General features: G+C 33.0%; 1 protein-coding gene across 1 annotated transcript; it reads right to left on the bottom strand.

Moving 5' to 3' along the window:
* Nucleotides 1-12886: 12886 nt before the first annotated feature.
* SLITRK6 (SLIT and NTRK like family member 6) lies at nt 12887-20339 on the bottom strand. Its single transcript, XM_041730876.1, has 2 exons — nt 19808-20339; nt 12887-17413 (listed from the first exon to the last, which is right to left on the bottom strand). Exon 2 carries the CDS (start codon nt 17387-17389, stop codon nt 14867-14869), a length of 2523 nt encoding a protein of 840 aa, XP_041586810.1. The 5' UTR covers nt 17390-17413; nt 19808-20339; the 3' UTR covers nt 12887-14866.
* Between the last annotated feature and the right edge of the window lie 313 nt (nt 20340-20652).

Below are 20652 nucleotides of genomic sequence, written 5' to 3'. Positions count from 1 at the left end.
AGTCACCGTCTGCATACAATATTAATTTAGGGAAAAAAATAATTCATTTATAGGCAACTATATCTTCTGCTATTGTATTAAATCATCACCACCATGGTACTGAAATTACTTAGTAAAATGTAGTTTTGTTTTCTGAAATGGTTGCACTATTTTGCCTTTCCACTAATAGTGTAAAAGTGTTCCAGTTTCTCAACATCTTCATTACACTTCTAATTTTTTTTATAAATATAATAACTGTCCTAAGATGTTTGAGGTAATACTTCATTGTGGTTCGTGATTTGCATTTCCCTGACGATTAGTGATGTTGAGCAACTTTTTATGGATGTTGGCCATTGTATGTCTCTTTGGTGAAATGTCTACCCTAGTATTTAACCCATTTTTAATTGGATGATAAAGTATTTGCAATTGAGTTATAGGAGTTTCTTATATTTTTTAAATTAACCACTTATCAAGTGTATGATTTGCAAATATTTTCTTACATTTTATAGATTGCCTTTCATTCTGTTGATTTTTTGCCCTTTGCTTTGTAAAAGCTTTTTTAATTTGTTGGATACCCACTTGTCTATTTTTTATTTAGTTGCCTGTGTTTTTGGTGTCATTTATCTATAAAATCATTTCCAAGACCAATGTCATATAGCTTTTCTCTATGTGTTCTTTTAGGAGATTTTACAGTTTCAGAACTTTATATTAATGTCTTTAATCCATGAGAGTTGATTTTCTTGTGTGGGATAAGGTTCAATGTTATTCCTTTGCATGTGAATATCCAGTTTTTCCACCACTGGTATTCAGGTTCCTCCAAAAAAATAAATAAATAAAATAAAATAAAATAAAATAAAATAAAATAAAATAAAATAAAATAAATAGCTACCATATGATTCAGCAATCCAGCTTCTGAGTACTTATCCAAAATAATTAATATTAAGAACTTAAAGAGATATTAGCACTCCCATGTTCATTTCAGTACTATCCATAATGATCAAGATCTAGAAACAATTTAATTATTGATGAAAGATGAATGGATAAAGAAAATGTGCTATAGACACACAATAAAATTATTCAGCCTTAAAAAATAAGGAAATTATGCAATATTCTACAACATAGAAGAAACTTGAGGATAGCACAAAAAGCCAGTCACAGAAGGAAAAAAGGTTGTATGATTCCATTTAAGAGAAGTATGTAAAATAGTCAAACTCAATGAAGCAGAGAGTAGAACTGTGGTCACCAGAGCAATTGGGGAGTTGCTGATCAATAAGCATAAAGTTTCAATTATTCAAGAAAGAAAAAAAAATTAGGAATCTGCTGTGCAACATTTTGCTTATGGTTGACAATATCGTATTATACATTCAAAAATCTCTTTGTAAGGGTAGATGTCATGTCAAGTGTTCTTACCACAATACATTTTCTGAGATAAAATTTGTAGATAATGAGGTAGGTAATCAAACATTCCCTGAGGATACACATAATTCTCTTGTTCAAAAATTATTTTTTTCACGTAGAATATACATGGTAATAATAACAGATACCTATTCCTATTATCTTGCCAAAGTTTGCTTTGTTTTTAATCTTTATAGCATATTCAACTCCAGATAAGAGGAAAACGGAGAAGATAAAACATAAAACAGTCAATGGCCATTTTATTAGCAGCTAAGATTGTGTCTTTTTTTTATAAAACTGATGCTATGAACTAAAATTAAATTGGAGGGAATAGATTCACTTAATCCAACAATGTTATTTGTCAAAATAATGAAAGATTGGAAGTTCCGTTATACTGAAGATCACTTACAATCAATTTGTGGAACTCCATATGTTACACTATTTAAACCACAGTTAAATTTTAAATTTTGGCAATAAATGATGATTTTTAAAAAAAATAATAGAAAAATTTCATGGAATCGAGTGGAAGAAGTCCTGACACTCATCTTAATCTTTCTTGAGACCTTCTGTGTAATTTAAGCAATATACTCTATCATTTTTCTGATTTTTGTCTTAGATGTTTAAATTTCCTGTCTCTAATCAGCATGGTCATAAAGACTTCAAACTTAAGTATCCTTAAGAACCTGCAACTTCTGTGAATTACGTATATATCATTCTTCCCAGCCAAGACACTGATTTATTCATTTAATCTTTCTAACCAATAATTTTTCTTTGAAGGAGATCTACAAATAAGATCCTCACACATTTTCATATATCAGCAATAACTTCATACTTCTTATCATCAAGTCACAGAAGGTTGAGTCTTCAAAAAAATTTGAGAGCTCCAAAAATTAAATGCTTTTATTTTTATTCTATTTGATGTTTTATTGCTGTATGCGTGACTCATGCACTAGACAGAATGATAACAAAAAAATTCTTTTGAGGGAATTAACTACCCTGAGATGAAACACTAGCTAGGCCTAGATCAATTCATGTTTCCTTTGAACTTAATACTAATTACACAATTATGTGTCATTGCATTATTATTTTACTAAATTTCAAAGCCAAAAGACTGATTATCAGAGAAGTTAATTTTTTAAGTGAAAGGTCAAGTTCATTTGTAATTAGTTTCCTGTGGATTTCAATTCCTCCAGGGTTAAAAAAAAAAAAAGTAGAAGGAAAAAAATCAGTTAAGGAAACTCAAATATAGAGTGTCCTTTAATCTGAATTCTACAGAGAAGAGTAGTAGGAATACAGAAAAGGCAGTGTTAACTTTAACAAAAGCAATAGGAAATTGTTTGGTGAACTATGATCCTGTAGTAAAACTGAAGTCTAATCACATCCGGATGGATATGTTATAAGATATGGATTTGGACATTACCTCATCATGAATCCTATAGGCATCAGTAGTAATGTTTTTTGGACCTGTGAGCTGCATAAATATAATTTTGAAACTTTATTCTGAGATTATTTTACATATTTTATACATTAACACATATATGCATGTACTTTATTGCTAGATGCTTCATTTTTTAATGTCATTCCAAGAAGTACTAAGAGTAAGATTTTACTTTCTCTATTTTGTTGGATTCTGTATTCCATGATTATGTAACACAATATATGAGCTAGCAAGAGAACCATATTCTTTTCTTTAGAAATCAGTTATTTCCAGGGTTATTTTTCTTTTTTAATTGCAGCAATGGCACATAGCACTTTAGCATCTACACTGCAGGTATTCTTTCTATTATAGAGCAAACACCTTCCTAATTCATTGAGTGTAGCATTACTGAAGAAATACCTTTTTCTCATATTATTTTCATCTTACTATCATATATTTCTCATATTCCTTCCACACTGTGAGTGTTTTGTCTGGTTTCCATCTGAATATATATACAAAAGAGATGCATCACAAAGAAATATATTTATCATTTGAATACAGGTGAAACAAAAAGATACAAAATTTTACTTAAAAGAAAAATCATACACACTAATTTAAAGATGATAAGCTAAGAAATTATGTTGCCTTATCCTTATGGATAGAAAAGATATAACAATTACAGTTTTTATATTTTTTCTTTCAACTTGCCTTCCCAACTTTATTTTTAAATTTTAATTCCACATAAATTTTAAAGAAAACATAACTATGTGCTTTATAAAGAAATGTATTTTCAATATTGAAGCCAGTTTATGGATGTGGTAAAAACAAACAAATAACAATAACAAAAACCTGTCACTTTTATTATAAAGACTATAAACGGTATTATGACAAAGGACATTATGGAAATGATCCTAGGTTAAGAGTACTATGGGAACAGATAAAAAAAGAAAAAATTATCTTCTTTTATGTGGAAAATAAAGTTAAGAGTTAGATGTGTCAGGGAAGAAAATTGGAGTTGAAAATAAATAGAAATTCCTAACAATTAGAGCTAGTAAATTCTCAATGGGAGTTGAAAATTTACATGTCACTGAATTATTTCAAATCCCCTTTATATACAGTGCCTCAATGAGTCTTCAAAAATTTTAAAATTAATGTAACACTATTATTCTTTTTCTTTCTTTTTTTTTAAAGATTTATTTATTTATTTATGATAGACATAGAGAGAGAGAGAGAGGCAGAGACACAGGAGGAGGGAGAAGCAGGCTCCAGGCCAGGAGCCTGACGTGGGACTTGATCCCAGGACTCCAGGATCGCACCCTGGGCCAAAGGCAGGCGCCAAACCTCTGAGCCACCCAGGGATCCCCCTATTATTCTTTTTCATTTAAAAGTAGAAAATATGAATTTCAGGTAAGTTAATCACTCTTCCTACGTTTATTCCAATCTCTTCCATTGCTATAGTACAACGGTTTCCTAACTTTCCTAAAAATGTACAAGCAGAGGATTTATTTTAAATATGGTAATAAATCATAAAATCAACTCTGAAAAGTAAGTTATTATTCCCTTTAAGGAAAACTTTGACTCACATAGGCTAAATAAGTGTCTCAATGTCACATAATAAATAGATCGTTGAGATCATATTGGAACTCATATCATTCTGACCCTGAAGCTGATGTTCTAGTATCACATTATCATAGTTTTGTGGAGAAAAATTATTGACTTGAATGGATACTAGACTTGATGTCCTTGGAGTAGCCATTCGCTCAAATTGCTAGATATATCATTTTATAATTATTTACCAGTTTAGGAATATTGAATTGGATTAAATGAATTATCAATGATCCAGGCACATTTTATAGAGAGGAACTCCTGCATTATTGATGTGAGCAAGAAATAGTACCAGAGTTAAAAATTGGATAAAACACTAAAATACAAGAGTGGGCTTCAGAAAGTTTTCAAAATTCAGTAACGCATGATTCTTTATTATCATTGTGGCTGTATAAAGCATATGTTTCTTAATTGAGTTATCCTAAACAAACATCTTTTAAATAATTGTGTCAAGTAAGATCTGGGGATTCAATTTATGATATGACTATAAATAGCCTATGGCTTGCTCTTTCCAAAGTATCTTCTTTACACTCTTGAAATGACTGCTCTATTGTTGTATCTGAAGTTCCCTGTATTAAAGCTTCATATGATTGTCAATTGCTAAGTCTCCTAAAATGCTCACATCTTGGTGTGAATATAAATGAGAGAACTTGTTTTGTTTTGATTTGATTTGGTTCAGTTTGGGGATGACAGCAATAATTCAAAGAGGAAGGTCATTACATTTAGAGAGAAAAATAGAAGCGTAAAATGCATGGTCCAAGGGATGGCAGAGCATGATTCCTTGTGGAGCTCTCACAACCATTTGGCTACAGGAGGTTAATGATTACATGACAGTCAAGGGAAAAGAAGCATCAGGCATGGAAAAGGACCAAGAATACAAGAAGGCAGGAAGCAAATGGCCATCTTTATTCAATCTTTCAACCTCCTTCTTTTCATCTTTTTGTTATAACCTTTTACAAATTGATCTTTATAAACTGTATTCCATTTTTTTTTTATTTTAATACCACTTAAGAATTGTTTCATGAGGATTCCTGAAACTGCCATGGGAGATTGGATAGGTAAATTTTTGTGTTCCTACTCTTGCAAGAAAGATGATGAATGAAAGACTTTTAAAAGTGGCAGAGAACCTATTTTCACAGTGTATGTGGGAGGGCTGTGGAGGTGGAGTTTGACCTGCATACTCTTATAACCAGCAAGTATGTTATGCATGATTTGCATGCCTTTGGCTGCCAATACACAACATGGAAAAGAGAATAAAGCTGTGACAGCATGATATGGGGTAGGTTGAGAAAACATGACCTACATGTTAATGAAAGTGTATGAGCATTGCCTAGAGTAAGTAGGCTTATGGTTGTGTTCTTGCAGAAAAAGAAAACAGGTAGTTGAGTTAAAAATCCAAAAGAATTAGGAAATAGATTTATAAATTAAAACAAAGTTTTTCATAACAAAGCAACCATTACTATTTATTCTTAATTACTTACATTAGCCAAATTTTTTAGAATTAGGCAAATTTATTCCTGTGTTCTCATATATTTCATTAATATAATGCTGTAAATGTGAATGTGAAGAATCTTTATTGAAATGATTCACCAGTGTCTGAAATACATGTTTCCCAATACTTCTTTTTTTTTTCCCAATACTTCTTTTTGAAATTAAATAAAGTGTAAACAAAGATATGGAGATTTCAGCTCTCTCAAAGATCAAAGATTCCTGTTTATATTGATAAGTTTAAGACATGAGTAGAAGTTAAACAAACCTATTCAAAATTAAAACAATATGATAAACATGGTGAAATAGTATGATGTTTACAAAAGTGGACAATGTTATATTTAACTCATTCAAATGACATGGTATCACCTTTTGAAAAAGAAAAGCCCAGTTAAGCTTAGTTTTACATTCATAGTCAACACTCCCATAGCTTTGGGTAATTCAGACCTAATGATAATAATCTTTATAACTTGACACTTTTCTTTCTTAAACTTTATGCTCTCTCAGATGGCAATAATGCATAGCATTAATGCCATTCAGATATTAAATATAAAGACCAATATGAATTATATTGTAAATAAACTTTTTAAATTGTACGTGGCTTTAAAATCCCTCATATTATCTTTTCAACAAATGGACATCCATATGCCAAAAAAAAAAAAAGAATCTAGATTCAGACATTATACCCTTCATAAAAATTAACTCAATATGTATTTTGGCCTAAATATAAAACTCAAAATTGTAAAACTGCTGGAAGATAATATAAGACAAAATCAGGGGACCTGAAATATGATGATGACTTTATAGACACCATCAAAGGCATGATCTATTAAAAAAATTGGTATGCTGGATTTCATTAAAATTAAACATTTTTGTTCTGTAAAATATACTATCAATAGAATGAAAAGACAAGCCACAGAGTATGAGAAATATTTGCAACAAAACCATATCTGATGAAGGTCTGCTATCTGAAATATACAGCAAACTCTTAAAAGTCAACAATGAAGAAACAACCTGATTAAAAACAGGCCAATGAGCTTAACAGACACTCCACCAAAGAAGATACAACGATGACAAAAATTATTGTATTTCAAAACATGCTTTACATCATATGTCATCAGGGAAATGCAAATTAAAACAACAATGAGATACCAATACACACCTCCTGGAATGGCCAAAACCTGAGCATTCACCACACCAAATCCTAGGGTGGGGGAGTGGAGGCCTGGGAAATAAAACTCTTGTTAATGAGAATGCAAAATGGTACAGCCACTTTGGAAGACAATTTAGCAATTTGTTACAAAACTAAACAGGTCTTATTATATGATCCAGCAGCTGTGCTATTTGGTAGTTACCCAAATAAGGAAAAAACTTATCTCCATATAAAAATCAAGCATGCATATGTTTATAGCAGCTTTATTCATAACTGTCCACATGGATAAATAAACAGGCAAATGGATAAATAAACTGTGGTACATCCAGACAGTGGAATATAATTCAGCACTCAAAAGAAATAAGGTATCAAGCTATGAAAAGCCATGGAGAAAACGTAAATGCATATTACTAAATGAAAGAAGCTAATCTGGAAAGGCTGCATACTGTATGATTTCAATTCTATGACTTTCCAAAAGAGGCAAAAGTAAAAAGATCAGTGATTGTTCAGGGGGGAAAGAAGTAAACAAAGCAGAAGATTTATAGAGGAGTGAAAATATGCACCATGTTACAATAACGGTGGATACATTTCATTATGCATTTGTCAAAACTTATAGAATACAAGCATCCACAGTGAATTCTAATGTTAACTATGGAGTTTGGATAATAATTATGAAATAATACAGATTCATCAATTGCAAAAACTGTGCCACTCTAGTAGGGAATGTTGGGCTTCTATAGGGCCAGGAGATATGTGGAAACTCTATATTCTTTTTTTTTGAGATTTTATTTATTTATTCATGAGACATACAGAGAGAGAGAGAGCGAGGCAGAGACACAGGCAGAGGGAAATGCAGGCTCCATGCAGGGAGCCTGATGTGGGACTCGATCCCAGGACTCCAGGATCATGTCCTGGGCCAAAGCCAGGCACTAAACCTCTGAGCCACCCAGGGATTCCCAAACTGTACATTCTGATCAATTTTGCAGTGAACCTAAAAAATACACTAAGAGTAAGGTTTATTTAAAAAGAAAAGATAAATAAATAAATACATACATACATAAATACATAAATAAATACATAAATAAATAATAAGAAAATCCTCACATTATAAAGCTTACCAAAGGGATGAAGTCATTTCAGGCAGAGATCTTAAAAGTGGAGTAATAAAACTATCTAATACCATAATTTCTATGTGTAAGATAATTATAATATGAAGCATTTAGTTAATACAATATATCACAAGAATTATATCTTCATCAATGTTTGATACTATGAAATAGAAATTAAATTCTTAACTGTTTTTTAAAATATAGATTATTGATAAATAGTAATTAATTATTCTGAATTTGAAAAAAACTATGAGTTTCAGCTGCCATGTTTATTTGTTTTTCAATATACTAAGTCATTTAGCATTTTTCTAGCTGTACCTATAATGTGCTTATATATCATCTTCAACAATCTACAGTTATGCAATATGTCTAAAGTTACTGAAATGTCTGATTTTTCTTTCAATAAAAGGTTTAGAAAAAGGGTTTCCTGGGATGCCTGGGTGGCTCATTGGTGTAACGCCTGCCTTCCGCCCAGGGTGTGATCCTGGGATCGAGTCCCACGTCAGGCTTCCTGCATGGAGCCTGCTTCTCCCTCTGCCTGTGTCTCTGCCTCTCTGTCTTTCTCTCTCTCTCTCTCTCTCTCTCTCTCTCTTTTTCTCTCCCTCTGTGTCTCTCATGAATAAATAAATAAAATATTTTTAAAAAAGAAAAAAAGAAAAAGAGTGTCCTACCTAAATATAGAAGCAAAGACATACATTTTTTTGGATCTCCATATGGCCTATAAATATTCATAGTTATGAAAGGCAGTTTGGTGAAGACCATTGCCCTGCTAATAAAACAAAACAAAATAAAATAACAATAACAACAAACCAGGGTTATAATTCTGATGTTGTTAATCTTACTAGTTATATAATGCAAGAAAAATATTTTAACTTCTTTATTTATAAAAATTTAAAAACTTAGAATAAACTCTATAATGTGCTAATATCTGATAATTGTGTCTGCTGTATCATAATACAATGTGTTCCTCAAATATGTATTTTCTAAGGCAAAGTACTTCAGAATGCTAGGAATAGGCCCAGAGTGTATCTATGAAAATCTTAATTGATGAATCATAGGTACCATTTAAACTGATCTTATTCTTCTAGAATCATGACTTCTCTGAACTCTATTATTAACTTTCTTATTCTACCATGTATTGCTATATTAACTTATGACAGATATGAATCATAAAATAGAGTAACAGGGGATTGCTCATACCACCAATTAATGAAATGAAAATGTATTTAATATCCATTCATTAATGGTGATTTCAAACTGGTAACACTGAATTTCTGAGTGCATTAATTTGGGCAAAAAAATGGTTTATTTTGTCTGGAGCATCTGTTCAATTCCAACTAAAACACCAACTATGATGACATGACAATTAAAGGACCAGAGATTTTATACTAAATGAGTAAGTCAAAATATATTACTTATTTGCAGATAACCAATTTTCTAACTGTTGGAAACTAAGACAAGTAGGAGGCAATATTTTTTTTTTTTTTTATGGAAGGTCAGGTCTTCTGCTTTCTATGTTTTAAAATTGTGGGGCAGGGACACCTCGGTGGCTCAGCAGTTGAGCATCTGTCTTTGGTCCAGGGCCTGATCCTGGAGACCCAGGGTCGAGTCCCGCATCCGGCTCCCTGCATGGAGCCTGCTTCTCCCTCTGCCTATGTCTCTGACTCTCTCTCTCTCTCTCTGTCTGTCTCTTATGAATAAATAAATAAACTCTTTAAAAATATAAACAAATAAAATTATGGGACAAAAGTACTTTATTTAAAAAGTGTATAATTTTAAATTATTTTATTGGAAATACATGAATGTGTCTTGTGTGTGGGTAATTTGTTATTTTGAGTTGTTTCTATTCTTCATTCACTAATCTGCTGAAAGACGTTTACTAACAGAAGAGTACTTGTCTATTTTATTATGCTTTCAAAGCAGCTAGAAGAGAATTTTACATCTGGCCATCTCTTCTACGTTATATATACATAAGAATAAATGTGTATATAATCAACCATAAATTCATCTTTTAAAATCTAATTGTGTTCTGTAAAACAGATTCTGGCACTTATTTCCATATAATACAGAAATTTGTTAAAACAACATAGTTTTGATAATAGAACTCTTATTATAATTCAAGAATATACAGGTGTATACAACTTTTAATCTGAGACATTGTCATGGTAATAAACCTCAGGGAATATTTGGGCAAATATCTGTTTCAGGATGTATGGAGTTGAAAATGCAGAAAGGAATATTATATTTTAATCACTCATCCATCCCTTATCAATGAGGTCATTCTGGTATGAGTCCCCAGATACATAGGATCATTCCTCCTGAGACAGACTTGTAATTGTCTCCTTCCCTATCAAGAACAAGCTTTTATAATACCACATCTTCTCAAGAAGAAAACTGCAGCCATTCATGACTGTATCATAAAAATGTTCAGGGAAAAGAATAGAGAGGAATCCGTAAATTCATCATAAAAACATTTCTAAATTACTGGAAGATCTAAACTTCTCTTCCCAAATAGCACTTTATGCACATGGATAATTTTCTTTTCATATAGAGGATAGTCTCCAGTGATAATCATGTAGAAAGTTTTATATATGGGGAATTTGGTGAGCTTTCTTTAGATATTTATTTGTGTCTGTTTATATTTTAAAAAGTGCTTATTGTCAAACAATTCTACAGGTTACTAGCATACATTTTCTTTTAAAAGAAAATCCTTTTTTTCTTTTAAAAGAAAATCCATTTCTTTTAAAAGAAAATTTTGGTTATATATAAGTTATCATGGAAAAATAAAAATACAAAATCACTTAAAAAAGGGAAAATACAAAATAAATTACATGTATACAAAGACTCTGTCTCATTTTATTACTTATATTTTTAAAAGTTGCATTCTAATGACAAGGGGATACTCATATATAACATTTTCCAATTTCAGATCAAAGCCTAAGCCCTTTAAATTAATTGGGTGAAAGCATCAAGGCAGCTTAAAGGCTGTTTAGTTGGCACTTCAGTTTACTTACTATTTGAGCAGCAAGAATAAGTTTTCTTCCTTCATGATATGAGAGGTTGATTCAAGAAGGAAAACCAGCATCATTCATACAATCCTTTCTTATATGTATTGTAAAATGTCCATCATAGTATGGAGATCAATGGAAGATTATCTGAAGAACACTTTGATATATTTACAGTAAGCCTTTTCATGATAATTTAATGACAAATGATTTGTCAAATACAGATTAATACAATCTATGTCTAACAGATGACAGAACTAAAAACTCTTGATCTGGGGGTGCCTGAGTGGCACAGTCCGTTGAGCATCTGGCTTTTGGTTTTGGCTCAGGTCATGATCTCAGGGGCATGATCTCAGAGTCATGTAGATCAAGCCCTACATTGGGCTCCAGGCTCACCGTGGAGTCTGCTTCAGATTCTCTCTTTTTCTCCCTCTTACCCTCCCACTCGTGCTCTGTTTCTCTCTAAAAATAAATAAATAAATCTTTTAAAAAAATGAATAAATAACGAAGACTAACCTGGCATGATTATACACTAGTATCACTATACTACAAAAATTCAAGACTCAGACATGAATCAGAATTTGTCCTGATATGCAATGAGCAAAATACAACTTCTATATAAATCAAGAAAAATTAGAATAACTGTAAGTTTGTTTAGTTGTTAGAGTGCCTCGTGAGGTACATCAGAATAAGGTTGGAGGTACTGAATTCAGACTTGGAACTTTGAATCTAATAATTAGTGGAAGAAAGAAACCATATTGTCCACTTAAGTAAATAATCAAAGACTATAATAAAATTTATTGTTAGTGGGAGTGAGAAGAAATAGAAAATGAAGGTAAAATCATCAAAGTTCTGAGTGATTATCACAGGTCACAAGACCTATTAAGAATTAAAGACCATCAAGAGCTTTTTCAACTCTCAACTCCTTCCAATAGGGAAGCAAATTGCTCAGGAAGGTCCCATCATGAATGAAATATTTCAGCCTTTAGAATTTGCTACACTTTAGAAACCATAATGATGTCTACATCATTATAAGTTATATCCAGATTCCTATAGGGTTTTTAGTTTTGCAGTTATATTTAATTTGGAGAATATATTTACATGACTTCATAAACAACTCTCTTCCATCTTGATATAAATTGGAGAGTGAACACTATTACTTTAGACAATTAATAATGAATAAGGATTTTTTTAATCCCCCACCTAAAAGAGAAGAATGTTCCTGAGGATATGTCTCTAACAATAAATAAAGATTAAAAAAAATTCCTCCACCCAAAGGAGAAGAGTGTTCCTGAGGACATGTCTCAGTCTGCATTCATGGATCTATTCCAAGGGTCCTCCAGGCATGGGAATTTCTTAAGTCCTTCTAATACCTCTATACACTTGATTGGATTCAGAAAATATAGGCAGACACCCTAGTGAACAGAAGTGCAATAACATGAAATTTGGTCTTCTTTTGTTCTTCTCTTTAGAATGTAACTTTTAAAAACATGCTTTGGAGTATTTATTACTTATTATCATGCTAATTTTAGTGGATAAAATATATATAGCAACCCATGTGCACACAGATTTCCCCTTAGTAAGTGTAACTTTAAAAGGAATTCTCATCTTTGTTCTTTCCAATCTTGGGCATTAATGGAGAAATTAAGGTTCTCAACCTTTTAATACATAATTATTGATGATTTTCTATTAATACATAAAATTATTTAAAAGAAAACTTAGTGATAAGACTTCATAATAGACACATAATTCATCCTCATATCAAGCAACACAGACCCCTTACTGTTTTTAAACAGAAAGCCTTGTTATTCAAAATCCAGAATGCCATGTATGATTTGCTAGTATTGCACAGTTGCGTGGAAACCAAAACATTTAGTAGAACATTCAGGACTCACTAAAATAGTAGTAAGCAAATTAAAGAAAGTCCTGTCTAACTTGAAACCATGTTCTTTCCTAACTCTGTCCAAGTATCTTCATGGTGTTCAGAAAACAGAACAAGATCACCTTGATTAATTCCATTTTGCCTTGGGAAAATCTGCTGAATCATTGATTGTATAATTAGAAAGAAGAAAAATAAATCACTTTCATTTGTATTGCATGGGAAAATGATTTGGGGGAAAGGAAAGACTACTTGCCAGACTTAAGTTTGGCTCCCTGTCAATCATACCCAGACACTCAGTGGCCTTTTTACAAATGGTTAACAAGATGCTTCTGTATGGATAGCAAACAGAGGGCAGCCTGAGTGGCTCAGCAGTTTAGTGCCACCTTTGGCCCGGGCATGATCCTGGAGACCTGGGATCAAGTCCCACGTCGGGCTCTCTGCATGGAGCCTACTTCTCCCTCTACCTGTGTCTCTGCCCCTCTCTGTGTCTCTCATGAATAAATAAATATATCTTAAAAACAAAAAGCAGAAATCTCCTCAGGCATGTACATGAGTGCATGCGTGTGTATGTTAATTCTGACTTGATTGAATTAGAGATCAGACTAATTGAAGAAAGTTCATTTAAAAAGAGAGTTTTCACTTTATTTTTATTGTAGTGAGCAGTATTTTTAATTTTCTTGAAAGGCACCCAAGAATAATTACCTTTGTGAACCAAAAATATACAAAACTGTACAGAATAAATAGTTCATAGAAATCTAGCTATACTTTCTTGTAAAATAAAGCTACATTGTCCCACTCTTGAGACAACTTAACCACTTACCCTTAGACGTGACTTTTGCTACTAATTTATGGCAACTATCAGTTTACATCAATACAAATTTTTAAAAACACAATTTTTCCTATTTGTTTTATACCTGTGAATTATTACTTGCCACAAGAAACATATTTCTATCATGGTCATTCAAATTTATAAAGGATTAATGCTAGGAAAGAAACCAAACTTAATTTATGTACTAATCATATTTACAGTTGAGTATCAGTAGCATTTTTAAAACATCCCAAGAATAAGAATCAAACTTTGAGCACAAATGACATACCTTAATTCACAGCAGCATTGACAATAAGATTGTCCACACAAAATGTGCAGAAAAACCAAAAAAGTTTGCTTATTCATCCATCTGAACTATTAATCATTCTTATTTTTAAATTCAGAAAGCATAGCAGTGACATTTTTCAACCCTCAAATGTTCAAAGCTTTGGGCCACTCATGGCCTACATAGTTCAACCTCCTATTGTTTCTTTACTATTACTAGTCATAATTTTGAAGTTCCAGTTCCTTTTGTCTTTATCGCAAGAAAATTCGGTGTATCTGACAATGTACATTTTTGTGGTATATACTGATTATATAAACAATATACTCCTTATACATTATAACTACATATACAGGTATAACTTTTAAGTGACAAAGCCCAATTCTATTTCATCCACTGGTAAAGTAATTCAAGGAAATAAGGGTTGCTTAAATATTCAACCCTTTTAGATGTGCAAGAGGACTTTTCTGAAACACTTTTAAGTATACCAAGAAATATCACTATAATCCTTGGATGATTTACATGCAAGGATTTATTTTACTGGGGGCAGGCAAAATTGCCTGAAGACAATGCAATGGCTTCTCCCAATGATCCCTGAGTTTCTTTTTCTTCTTTTTTTCCCAATAGGATTACTGCTGTGCTTTAGTTCTGATTGATGACACACTCATGTAAGGCACTTATTTACAAGATTGGACTTAAGACAGAATCACAGCATTTCTGCAAAAGCCCTCAATCTCTCCATCTATGTTTGCTGCTCCAGGACTTCTAAGTAGTCAGGTTCAGCATGTAGGTTAGCTTTAAGCTCAAAATACTCATTTTTAGTCTGTTCCACTAATACCTTCCTTGGCCTTGAGTACATTAGCGTCTCCATTAATTTTAACTCTTCATGGGCTCCAGGATAATGTACCTCCATATCAGGCTGCAGTTGAGCAATGTTCTTCCTTAGGTATTCTGTAATTCCTAGTTGCTGAAGTTCTCTTTCTTTCTCTAAAATGTTCCTATATAATGAACTGGCATCCTGAAAGGATAAAAATTCAGTTGATTGGTCTGTGGTTTTGTATTTCATATTTGACCCCGTGAGTGGTGAATGATTTTCCCTTTCTAAAAGACTTCTTTGGAGATGTTTTGTCTCACTTCCATCTTTCTCATTCCTTTCTTCTTCCTCTTCCAAATGCTTTGGGCCAAAGGATGGACTTCTATAGACATGAACCATGGGACTCACCATATGCTGCTCATACAGTGATGCTGTTGGTCTTTCAGTAGTGTGGTGAGTTGTTTTATGGCCATACATACTGTATTGAAGATGGACTGGACTGTTGTCTCTCATCTGCTCATCTGTTTGTTTCTTTTTGTATCGTCTCCTGCGGTGGAGAACAAGAACCACTATCCCTGCAGCACAGAACACAATGGTTATGAATACAATCAGCAGTCCTAGTATTAGAACAGATAGTGGTACAGCATCAGTAAGTGATCTTAAAATAGTATCAGCTGTAGTTGTGGTTGTAGGAGCGCTGACAATTATGTAACTAGTTTGAGTTGGCAGGGATGGATTATTGACTAAACCTGGGCAAAGAAGTTCACTAGTTAGTGCTTTTAATTCCTTTTTGTCTAGGTGCTCTGGAGAAGTGCAGAGGATGTCATCTGTTACTGTATTCTTACTCAATTTTTGTAGCCATTGTTGCAATCCAACCAAGTCACAGGAGCAATCCCAGGGATTGTCCTCAAGGTCGATCTGAGTCAATAAATCAAGGTCATCCAAGATATTACTGACAGGGAGATGGGTAAACTGGTTCGTTTTAAGATTTATCCTCGTTAGAGAAACCCCTGAAAAGATATGTGGTGGTAAAACTTGTAGGAGGTTGTTATTTAAATAGAGGACTTTAAGTTTAGGCATTGGGTTAAAGGTTCCTGGTAATATTTCCTTAACTGCATTGTATTCAAGATATAAGTACTCAAGATTGTGGAGACCAAGAAACATGCCTCTGCTTAACTTGGTCAGATGGTTACCGTTCAGATAGAGCTTTTGCAATCTTGTTAGATTTATAAATGATCCTTCCTCAAGAACCTCAATACGATTGTTTCCCAGGTGAAGCATTTCCAAAGTGAAGTATTCCACTAGATCAGACTTCATTAATGTATGAATAATATTCCCTGCTAGAACAAGCTTTCTAGGATTTTGTGGAGGAGGTTTCAGATCTGATAAGCTTTCAATATTGCGCTCTTGACAGTGTACCAGAAGTCCTGATGGGGATAGTACTTTGCAATTACAAGGAATAGGACAGTAGGGTCCTGGAAGTTGAGTGAATGGCTTTGTTATATAGGGTATCAACACTGGTGCTTTGGTGGCTGGTCTCAAAAGGGATGTGGACTTGGTTGACATGCGACTATCACTGATTGAAGACGTTGCTGCCAGATGTAGTGATCCTGATGGATCCTCGTGTTCTTCATACACTGGTGGAGTGGGGCAAATTGATTCCTTTTTCAGTCTGCTTAGTATACTTCCTTTGAAAAACGGAGGGCTGTTGCATACGACATCACCAATTACGGACTGTGGAGGCATGTTTTCCAACCAAACTTTTAGCTCTAATAAGTCACAATTACAGGTCCACTTATTGTCCTCCAACTGGAGATCCAATATCCGGCCAATGTGTTCTAAGAAACCAACGTAAGGCAATGTTTGCAACTGATTTCCACGAAGATCTAGATGGGTTAAAGGAACAAATCGAAATATGTTTGGAGGAAGACTCTCAATAGCATTGTCATTTAAAATTAACACTTTGAGTCTGTTGAGCTTGCTAAAGGCACTTGGTTCAATCACTGTAATGAAGTTGTTGTCTGCTTGTAGGAATTCTAGGTTTTCCAGTCCATGGAAGGTATCCTCTTTAAGAATTTCTAAAGAATTGTGATTGATGTGAAGTTGCTTAAGAAGGCCAAGGCCATTAAATGCACCAGTCTCAATATCTGCAATGTTGTTAAATCCGAGGTGTAATGAGATGGCATTAGTAAGCCCAGAAAAGTCATTTGTGTGAAGCGTTGTCAAACCATTATTTAATAAACTTAGGTGGAAAGGTCGTGATGGCGGCACACTTATTTGGGATAACTTCTTGATACCTTTCTCTTCACAGTTTATTAGCATTGTGCCATCTTTTTCCTCACAATTGCAAAGAGAATCACAAGAACCTCTGGCTGAGGACATTGGAGATTGGGACTGTGAAGATATACAGGCAAAAAGAGATGAATATAAGAGATGAATCCACAGCTTCATGTTGTCATGTGATGAAATTTGATTCTGTAAAACAAAATGCAAACAGCAATGCACTTTAGTGGGCAGAAGCAGGAAAGAGATGAACTTGTGATTATAAAATAAGAGGGTTTCCTCTAAAAATAAAAAAAATATTAATCACTGAAAATATGAATACCATGCTGCATCTATATTTTCTTTTTATCATTTTCTAATACTATGGCAAGCATGTTTTGGTTTACCTTTAACTTGCACTGTGATAAAAAAAAATAAAAAAAACTTGCACTGTGATAAAAATATAAAATTTAGTTAAAGGACAATTTAAAATATTGTATTATCAGTGGTGTTCACATATGCCTAATATGTGAATAATGTTAATAATTGGACCATAGATACCTTGATTTGATGCAAAGGTGTATATTTGCAAAGACCTTGATTTTTTTTTTAACCAAAAAGTTGGTAAATCTAGGGCTAGAGGATTACAGTATAAGACAAATACATGGTTTTAGCCAGAAGCCAAGAAAACAGAAGGGGATACAAAAATGTTAGAAAAAGTTATAAAAAACTACATGCATGTATATATCTATGCATGTGTGCCTACATAATGCATGTCTTTTATTTATTTATATTTTTGAACTGGATGTCACAATATGACATCTAATAATTGTGTCTGTATTTTAACCTGCTTTGAGTTTGGCTCAAGATACTTATCAATTTTATTATCTATTTAAAAACCTTGGGAAAATAAGTCTCTGACCATGTAAGAAAGCAGATTACTAAGGAGGTCAGTTTTAACTATGCTGTCCAGGGAAGTATGTATAAGCTTGATAGTATTAGATATATATGGTTAAAAGTACCTGTTAAAATTTCACTTGCCATACTCTATGCTGAATTTCTAAAAGTAGGATATTTCCTGATGCTTTTAAATTCTGTTATGAATAACATCAGTATCATAAACCTAAAGAAGAAAAACTGAGCTTTAAAACACATTTCTGGCTGTTATGAAAGAATAAACAATGCCTCCTATAAAATTCTAGCAAATGACTTTCTAACAAGGACTTGAAACAGGCTTTAGGGCACTGAATGTCATCACATAATTAAGCAGTGGATCTCCCTTATTATTATAAGTCTTAAAGTCACAAACAATGAACTTTAAAACAAACTGTACTACACTAAAACATTTGAAGGTACCTCTAATTTGGTAAATAAAAAATGACAGTTCAGATTAACAACATCAAATATTCCAAATCCCTAAAAATTTAAAACATGTATCTGAAACAGCAATTTTTTTTCTAATTCTGAGGTGACGGCAGTGACTAGATAAATACACATAACTTCATTATATTTAATTGCATTTCTTTCCTTTAGAGTATCTTAATTTTGTATAAATTGAATTTAAGGGTAAATAAACACCATATCTCAAGACTCCTCAACTTTACCAAATGGTATCTGCTTTTATTTATTTTTTTAATGGATTGTGAAAATAATTTTGAATCTACTTAAAATTCACATTCAGATAGAATATCCCTAAACCCAATCATTAATCATGAAAAATAAATCATCCCATGAAAATACATTGTTGCATTGCAAACATGTATAGTATAAAGTTTCTGATTGGCAAAAGACAACGGAAGAAATAGAACAGTGTAGTGCCTTTCTACACAGAGGAAAGTTAGCAGTCTAAATGTTTCCATAGGGAAATTGATTTCTAAAAGCTGAGTCTATGCTTAGAATCCAACAGTTTATAGTTGAACTCCTCAACTTGTGGATTAGCTTCCACAAACACTAAAGTACTTCCTCATAGATTACCAAGAAAGAATATTATTCACTTCACCAGACACAGCATCTTCAGAAAATAGTAAATAACTTCCAGATGACAGTCTCTAGTTATTTTTTTTAATCTTCTATTCATTTCCTGTTCCTCAAAATGTTCTAGGGAACAGTTTCTCGTCTTTTCAGAGATGCACACAAATTTGAAGACCGGTCCTGTATTGATAACACCTGATCTAATGTTAAAGAGGTCAAAAATCTCCATTTACATATATTCAGAAAACATATTTTCAAGTCAGAAATAATAAAAGTGGCATACAAAATACCAAGAATCTTAGTATTCTGCCTATATTTTAAATTCGATAATGGTGTTTGGAAGTCATCTTCCCTTCAGAAAGCACACATTATTTAGTTTCCAATAACAAACTGCATGCTATGCAAGAAATAGTGGCATCTTATATTATTTATTCTTCTGTACAGCCAGCTGTTGGACTGTCTCCTGCTCAGAGAAAACAGGCATCTGCTACAGCATTAGTTGTGCCAATGAGTAAGAATGAAACTGGATAGCTTTTAATGCAAAGTTATTTTTTTAAAAGGACAAACATACAAATTCAATCACTTTAAGATAATGCAAAGATAGATATTAGAAAAGCCTGGAAACATTCATCTTACCTGTAAAGCAGAGACTCTTCCTGACGTTATCTGTAATGCACAGCTGGAAGAGATGTTCAAAGTAAATTCAGATTCTTTATTAAAAAAGAAAACACCAACCACTACGTACTTTCTTCTCAAATGTCACTTTTTGGCAGGTCCCATTGCTTCATAAAGTTGAAAAGCTCTGCTCAAAGACTAAATGCTGAGCATTTCATTGAAAATATTTCAGGCAGAGTGCATACTAGATCATCCTGAAGCAGTTGCCTTTTCTCCGCAATTAAAATTCATGGCATACTTCACAGCTATGCTGACTTTTTTGCATATAGTTAACCATTTGCAAGCTGCTGAAAGCAGTAAATAAACAAGATGTTTCACAGAGCTGCATTGATCACTCTTGCTTTCTTGGTTGTAGATCCAAGCTGCAGCAGTGTTCTCTTTCCTCCCTTTCTAGTCTTTCTTGTTAGCTCAGTTTGTTATTAGTCAGATTGCCAAGGGCTGGGAGGTAGGCGTAAATAAAGAGACTTCTTGGCTTTTGACTCAGCCTTTAAGCCCTTCCCCAGCAGAGAGCTTTACTCAGCCAGTGTCATTTAACACAAGAGACAGCTCCACCTTGGGACCGTTCAACTCCTCCTCTTTCTGCAAAAGGCCTTTCCACTCCCTTTTAATACCAAAGAGAGTGCAAGTAAATTTTGATGTAAATAATTATGCACTGTTCTAAATGTTCTTTAATATTTTGTATTGGATAGCAAACTAAATAATACAATATGCTATATTCTCAGCTAGCACAGTACTGTACTGTAGGCACAAGTGTGCTGAAAAACTGCAAGCATGCTGCCTATAGAGTAGTTGCTTCAGGTTAGTTT

Source organism: Vulpes lagopus, chromosome 16, assembly GCF_018345385.1.
Source record: "Vulpes lagopus strain Blue_001 chromosome 16, ASM1834538v1, whole genome shotgun sequence".
NCBI lineage: Eukaryota > Metazoa > Chordata > Mammalia > Carnivora > Canidae > Vulpes > Vulpes lagopus.
The sequence above is the reverse complement of the archived record's forward strand: the minus strand, read 5'-3'. Positions and strand labels throughout refer to the sequence as shown.

Excerpts from the sequence above, each read along its gene's own strand:
- SLITRK6 (XM_041730876.1), bottom strand. The coding sequence starts at position 17,389 with ATGAAGCTGTGGATTCATCTCTTATATTCATCTCTTTTTGCCTGTATA.